The 8,064-nt window shown below is 40.6% G+C and overlaps 1 protein-coding gene across 1 annotated transcript in view; it reads left to right on the plus strand.

Annotated features, from left to right (window-relative positions):
- LOC141797090 (uncharacterized) overlaps positions 1–3,274 on the plus strand; it is a 37,013-nt gene extending 33,739 nt beyond the window's left edge. The window contains exons 3-4 of the mRNA XM_074678503.1: positions 840–896; positions 2,680–3,274. Coding sequence (XP_074534604.1) covers positions 840–896; positions 2,680–2,789 — 167 coding nt within the window. The 3' untranslated portion in view covers positions 2,790–3,274. The remainder of the gene's footprint in view (positions 1–839; positions 897–2,679) is intronic.
- Positions 3,275–8,064: the final 4,790 nt, after the last annotated feature.

Consider the following 8,064-nt stretch of genomic DNA (forward strand, 5'->3'; position numbering starts at 1 on the left):
CTTTGGGGCTGAAGTGTGCTTAGGCACGGCACAGTTGGCCAGTGTGACCACGTCCTTTAATATCTCTGTATTTGACATCTACAGTTCATGGTATCATCAACAAAATTAATAATCCAGAGAAATGACTGAAATTAAGAACAACAGTTAGTGTTGGATGAACCATAATTCAGGCTCTGAGTTTGCATCAATAAAAACAGACCTAACTCTGTAGTGGAGATCACTGCATTACAAAAAAAACAGACATGACTCAGTAGTGGAGTTCACTGCATTAATAAAAACAGACATGGCTCTTTAGTGGAGATCACTACATTAATACAAACAGACATGACTCTGTAGTGGAGATCACTGCATTTATAAAAACAGACATGACTCTGTAGTGGAGATCACTGCATTTATACAAACAGACATGGCTCTGTAGTGGAGATCACTGCATTAATACAAACAGACATGACTCTGTAGTGGAGATCACTGCATTTATAAAAACAGAAATGACTCTGTAGTGGAGATCACTGCATTTATAAAAACAGAAATGAAACCTCTTACATGAAACTTTTTACTTACCAAAAGATGTCTTTCGAGTGATTTTATAAAAGTTTTCTTTCAAACTCGTTTACAGCTGCTCCAACCAAATTCTGATAGGTTTCAACTGTGATGGAGAAACAGTGTTCTGAAACTAGGCAGACTAGAGAAGTGCTCTTTTAACTGAACAGGTGTTATCACGTAATTTAATGTTTTAAACCCAGGGTCCATCACTGTAACCCAGGTGTTATATTCTCTGTAAAGCTGCCATGTGCATTATTTTCATCATCTTGTGTTTATTTTCTCTTTTTTTTTTGTAGATACAACTGAACATGCTGAAAGGAAACACTCAAACAAATCTGACATCAGAGAAAAAGGTAACAAATAGCACAAACAGGCGTGTTGATGTCATGGATTTATTTGCAGGATTCAGATGGAACTGATGAGTTTCTCATCTTAGATATTCATGTCCCTGATCATTTCAGTCCACAACAATCCCAAACACCTTCCCACTCATCCTCCTCAGTGATGGGGTTTTAGAGTTTAGAGTAGACTAGACATTTGACACAGTGCTGCCTCATATGTGGTAATAATAAAAAGCACATTAACACATCCACACGATGGCCTGTACATACACACAGTCTATAAACTGACCTGAGGAGGTGTGATAGATATATGAATGATGGGATGACAGAATCAACTCAGCAGCCTTTGTGGGTTTGTTGGATGGCACAGCTCAGACAGATGGACAGACTAACTCCCCATAAGCTCACTCATACCTTTTTATTCAGTGATGTCACAGGGCTTTGTTTTTGCCAGTTCATCACTACAGCAATGAATCCTGGCCAAACTAAAGTTATTACACTTCCTCAGTACAAAGGAACTTCCTGTAAACATGCTTATCAGGCTGGAACATGTTGAAGAAGGTTCTGCCAAATCTCCTCTCTTCCGGCTGGGAAACTCACCTTTTGGCCTTTCTGAAACAGATCAGCTTGATCTGCGTACCTGTTTCCAAAAAACTACCACTTCTGAACCCTCATGAGTATCATCTCAGGACAAACTGGTGCCTGTCAGCTTGGCCTTTTGTCCTGGCAGGTGAAACAAGCTCAGAGAACCACAGACAGGACCCATGGAGGCTAAAATGTTCTTTGTGTTACTGTCAGCTGTGAACGTACCTTAACACGTGGAGGCATAGTGAATGACCCTGGCTTATAATACTAAAGCCAAATCCAAAATCAGGGATTAATGTGAACATATCATATAAGAGGTTAACACTTGGTCAGCATCCTCCCCAGAAACCAAGGGCCAAATTATTCCAGGTGAAATGTTAGTTAATGATGTCATCAGCCCACATGTGGTCCTGTTGTGTCAGGGTGGATTGGGGTGGAAGTCTTCAGAGTGGGACAATCTTGTGTACTCATCTTTCTGAAAGTCCTTTACAAGCTAAAACAGGTATCCATAAGATTCACTCCATACCAGTGCCTGTATTGATCCTGCTGATCGATCTGATTCTTTACTGATTCCTTTATCAGTTCCTCCTGTGAATTTTCCAAAGTTACCCATGACTGAACACAATCACAGTCAAGTTTCTGACAGCCAACTAACCCAGTTTCCACCGAGTGGTCTGGTTTGGATCAGTACAGTGTGATACTGGGTTGGATCAGTTAAGCCCTTCCTGGAAGGCTGCGTGTAAGCCGGATGCTGATAGCCGCCTCAGCTATGTAATAGCCTGACGTCATAGTAGTGTGACACAGTGTACCCCGCTAATGAATCCAAGAAGCAAACCATGAAACAGTAAACAAAGAGCAACGATGGAAGACATCCAGCAATGCGTCTTCTTTGTGACTGACACGTGGCTTTTTGTTACAAATGGTATGGGTCCATAATTTGGGGACCTTTCCTTGGTTTAGTGCCTAATGAGACAAACTGAACTGAACCACTTGGTAGAAACAGAACTCCAGTCTTTATTACCCCAAACTACAAAGTAAATTCATCATCAGGCATTCGTCAGCAGTTTTGTAGCATCATGTCTTTGTTAGATTAAAAAAAGGTAGCAAACAAATTAATTACGTTAAGCAACATGATTAAGACCCACTGAAGCATAAAAAGTCTTGTTTTTTAGCAGTTTGGGCTAACATGCTTTATTTTTCTGCATCCTAGGGACATGGAGTAAACACTCAGAGAAGAAGTATTGTCCTCTAATGGGAAAAACCTCCAGCATTTTCCAGGAGTTCAAGAAGAAATACAAGAAGCTGTCACAGCAGGAGTGATGTGATGGAGGACAAACGCACTGAAAACAATTAATGTTGAACAGTTTTTACTAAAACCTCTTACTGTAAGAAGTAAACTGAAGAGGTTTGGGTCTGACCGGCTCTCAGCTGGAGCTTTTTACACTACTGTGAATGTTTGAATGTGATTCATTAAGGTGCTATTCTTGAAGTTTTGAACAGATACCTCATTCTGACACTAAGCTCACAGACAGAACGAGCTGCAGGTGACGTGTTTTTAAATGTCTCTTCGTACAGACAGTGTTTGAACTTTATTTTTATACATATCACACTTATTTTTTATATTTTCATGAGAAAGCAACGTGTATTTTTGTTGTACTTTGAAACTGCAGGTCAGTTTGAAACTGTTAACACTGAACGTATGTGTGTTGGTGTTTGTGAGTGTGTGTTTGTTGTTAACAGAGTTTCATTAAAACTGCACTGTGCATCCCCCTCCTGGACTTGTTTCATTGCCCTGAACAATGCAGAGGAAACACACGGGTGTGTGAACATGATCTGCAGGATCTTTAGTGTGAACATCACGTAACAAATCAGTAACAGATTAACACAGTCAGCTCATTGGTTAGAATAAAAACCACAGCTCAAGTGTCATGTGTTTGTGCAGTGTGTGTTTGTGCAGTGTGTGTTTGTGCAGTGTATGATGTGCAGTGTGTGTTTGTGCAGTGTATGATGTGCAACATGTGTTTGTGCAGTTTATGATGTGCAGTATGTGTTTGTGCAGTGTATGATGCGCAGTGTGTGTTTGTACAGTGTGTGTTTGTGCTGTGTGTTTCTGCAGTGTATGATGAGCAGTATGTGTTTGTGCAGTGTGTGTTTGTGCAGTGTGTGTTTGTGTAGTGTATAATGTGCAGTGTGTGTTTGTGCAGTATGTGTTTGTGCAGTGTGTGTTTGTACAGTGTGTGTTTGTGCTGTGTGTTTCTGCAGTGTATGATGAGCAGTATGTGTTTGTGCAGTGTGTGTTTGTGCAGTGTGTGTTTGTGCAGTGTGTGTTCGTGTAGTGTATAATGTGCAGTGTGTGTTTGTGCAGTATGTGTTTGTGCAGTGTATGATGCGCAGTATGTGTTTGTGTAGTGTGTGTTTGTGGAGTGTATGATGTGCAGTGTGTGTTTGTGCAGTGTATGATGTGCAACATGTGTTTGTGCAGTGTATGATGCGCAGTGTGTGTTTGTGCAGTGTGTGTTTGTGCTGTGTGTGTTTGTACAGTGTGTGTTTGTGCTGTGTATGATGAGCAGTATGTGTTTGTGCAGTGTGTGTTTGTGCAGTGTGTGTTTGTGTAGTGTATAATGTGCAGTGTGTGTTTGTGCAGTATGTGTTTGTGCAGTGTATAATGTGCAGTGTGTGTTTGTGCAGTGTATAATGCGCAGTGTGTGTTTGTGTAGTGTGTGTTTGTGGAGTGTATGATGTGCAGTGTGTGTTTGTGCAGTGTATGATGTGCAACATGTGTTTGTGCAGTGTATGATGTGCAGTATGTGTTTGTGCAGTGTATGATGCGCAGTGTGTGTTTGTGCTGTGTGTGTTTGTGCTGTGTGTGTTTCTGTAGTGTATGATGAGCAGTATGTGTTTGCGCAGTGTGTGTTTGTGTAGTGTGTGTTTGTGGAGTGCATGATGTGCAGTATGTGTGCTGTGGGTAATGTGCAGTTTGTGTTTGTGCTGTTTGTGGTTGTGCTGTGTGTAATGTGCAGTGTATGATGTGCAGTATGTGTTTGTGCTGTTTGTGTTTGTGCTGTTTGTGTTTTTGCAGTGTGTAATGTGCAGTATGTGTTTGTGCAGTGTATGACGTGGTGTTTGTGTTTGTGCAGTGTGTGTTTGTGCAGTATGTGTATGATGTGCAGTTTGTGTTTGTGCAGTGTATGACATGCAATTTGTGTTTTGTGCAGTATGTGTTTGTGCTGTATGTGTTTGTGCAGAGTGTGTTTGTGCTGTATGTGTTTGTACAGTGTGTGTTTGTGGAGTTTATGATGTGCAATATGCTTTTGTGCTGTGTGTAATGTGCAGTGTGTTTGTGCAGTGTATGAAGTGCAGTATGTGTTTGTGCAGTGTGTGTTTGTGCTGTATGTGTTTGTGCAGTGTGTTTGTGCAGTGTATGATGTGCAGTATGTGTTTGTGCAGTGTATGTTTGTGCAGTGTGTGTTTGTGTGTGTTTGTATGATGTGCAGTATGTGTTTGTGCAGTGTAAGATGTGCAGTGTGTGCTTGTACAGGTTCGTCACACACAAAGTGTTTTGTTATGATGGCTTTAGCTAGTTTTTTATAAGTTTGATTTAACCTGGAGTAACAGCTCACCAAGTTTTATAAATCTTCGACCTGAGAGCCCTGCAAGGAAAGAAAGAAAGAAATCAGCACAGTCAGTAAAGTTGCTCACAAACAAGCAGCCACATGTTTAACCAAGAAATGAAACAGCTCTTTAGTTTAAACCAACTTCTGGGCTGTTTAAACCCCCATGAGGTGAGCAGGCTTAAGTGTCCTCAAACTGTCTGCAGGAAGATCATCTGCAGGATGCCAGCTCACTTTCTGTGGAGCACCAGCAGGTTTAGAGGTAGGTGCTTCTTCCCGAGGAGTCTCAGGAGGTAAAGTCTCCGCAGGGTCTTCTTAACTGTTGCTATGGCAATAAGCACTCAAGGGCCTGTGTTCACAAAGCTTCTCAGAGTCCTCTCAGAGAGCTCCTAACTTTGCCTTAAAACTCCATTAAGGATTCTTAGCTTCAGGGGGATTCAGGAAGTTTCTTAGAGCAGCTCTAAGCAAAGAGACAGAAACTTTGCTAGGTATATGCTGTCTGCTAATTAGTGCTGCACAATTATTGCAATCGCAATCACAATGTCAGCACGTGCAATTACGTAATCGCAAAAGAGGTGCGATTGTGCAATTATTTAAAAAAGTGTAAAAAAAATGAGCGTGTTTGTGCGAGTGATGTGTGTGTGTCTGTGTGTGTGTGTGTGACTGAGTAAAAGAGCGAGCGTGAGATGACTAATCAGTCACTATTTAAACTGGTCATGTGACTACCTGCCCCCCTGGTACGGCAGTTTAATCAGACAAGATGGAGCACAGAGAAGTAAGTGAGGCGCTCAAGGTGAAAAGGAACTCTACCTCTGTTGTTTGGTGTTATTTTGGTTACCGGTTGAATGACACTGAGCAAAAAGATGTCATTTTCAAAACATGCAAAGCAAAAGTGGCATAAATGTGCTATTTTGAATACAAACAAAACATTAATGTTGTGCTGTACATTGTTGTTTGTATACAGTAAGTTTGGATATTTTGAGAATTATTACACAATAAAAATCCTCAGTAATCCATCTCTGCTTTTTTCTTGATTTTTCTCCATTATAACCAAGCAAGTCTGTAGACTCATGACACAACTTTTTTTTATTAAATCGCAAGCACAATCGCAATATTGTCCACCTAATCGCAAATTGCACCTGTTCCCCAAATTGTGCAGCACTACTGCTAATAGCTGTGATTGGTTGGTACAAAGAGGGGGAAAGATGGGAAAAAGAGGAAGATGACTGGACAGTAAAATCAGCGGATCATAACTCAGATTGTAGAAATATGTAATGGTGACATTAATTTACATCATGATGATGAAACTCAGCTAAATTAAATTAATGGTGACACAGCTTCAAAATGTTTGAACATACCTCATTCACACACTGTTTATACTGATTTGCTTATTGATTCATTTACTGTCAGTGCTGCTCATTTCACTACTCAGTGAGTTTGATTTTGATGGTGGACACAGACTCGGCCTGCTGTTGGCTCAGCTCATGGAGGAGGACAAAAAAGTGTTGAGAGAGAAACTGGGCCCCAGGATCAACAGCACAAGGAAAGAGGCAGACTTGGGAGCTGAAAGGAAATGGTGTTTTAAATGTATCTCCTAGTGACAATTTTACTGTTTTCTCTAACTGCAATATCTGTTACAAGGAGCGGGTACTCTGTAACTGTGCACTTAGTTAATTTCTCAAACTTCTGCCTTTTCAAATAAAGTGGGTACTCTGCAGATATTATTTGTCACTCAAAGCAAATTCCTAATTCTGAGAATCCCAGATATTTCAATTACCTAGCGTGTTCATTGAACGAAGAGATGATGACCAGGACGCATCCAAGTTCTCATTTAACTCAGATTTAATGATAACAGCAAGTCAAGAATGTGCGACAGAGCTCTGGGTTGTTCTTTAACTCTCCCTTACAGCCCTGATACAAGTCTCAGACTCTTCCTTTAGGGACAGAACACAGATTTCTGGCCCTTAAACCCTTATATAGTTAAAGATCTGCCTATTCTAGACATTCAGTGACTGATCTGAAATGTTGTCATCCGCGGGGTGAGCCAGTGATGTCTCCTCTCATTTCCCAGCATCATCTGGTGTTTTCCTAATAACGGTTAAATCGCAGTCACACACATCCCACACTTTCATGCTGCCTTATTAAAATCGTTAACTCCTCCCCTCCCTCCCCACTTTCTGTTCTCTATCTGATTCCAATTCAAGGCCTTCCTGTGTTTCTCATCACGCACATTCATACAGCACACTGTACAGACACTCAGAGAAGAAGTATTGTCCTCTAATGGGAAAAACCTCCAGCATTTTCCAGGAGTTCAAGAAGAAATACAAGAAGCTGTCGCAGCAGGAGTGATGTGATGGAGGACAAACGCACTGAAAACAATTAATGTTGAACAGTTTTTACTGAAACCTCTTACTGTAAGAAGTAAACTGAAGAGGTTTGGGTCTGACCGGCTCTCAGCTGGAGCTTTTTACACTACTGTGAATGTTTGAATGTGATTCATTAAGGTGCTATTCTTGAAGTTTTGAACAGATATCTCATTCTGACACTAAGCTCACAGACAGAACGAGCTGCAGGTGACGTGTTTTTAAATGTCTCTTCGTACAGACAGTGTTTGAACTTTATTTTTATACACACTGTACAGATATTTGCTGAAACTCAACAGAAACACTCAGCAGTTATTTGATAGGTAGTTCTGTAAACAAGATTAATCATTTAGCTTTAAAACAAAACCTTTCCTGTTTATGGTGTCCACTCTTCCTTCATACTGAGTCATCTGTCGTCTCTCAGGAGCTCTCTTCTGAAGGAATATGTGGCATTGAATAAAGTGTCACTCTCAGTTCTTATATTGTGAGGGTCTGACATATCAATAAACTACAGATATTTGTTTTCAGGATTGTTCTGATTGCTACACATATAATTTTCAGATAATATAATCCAGATTGCATGTGTGTTCCAACATTTCAATGCACTAATAATGTTGGTGC

Source organism: Halichoeres trimaculatus, unplaced genomic scaffold (genome assembly GCF_033239565.1).
Source record: "Halichoeres trimaculatus isolate MK-OKI-2021-1 unplaced genomic scaffold, fHalTri1.1 fHalTri1_scaffold_10, whole genome shotgun sequence".
NCBI lineage: Eukaryota > Metazoa > Chordata > Actinopteri > Labriformes > Labridae > Halichoeres > Halichoeres trimaculatus.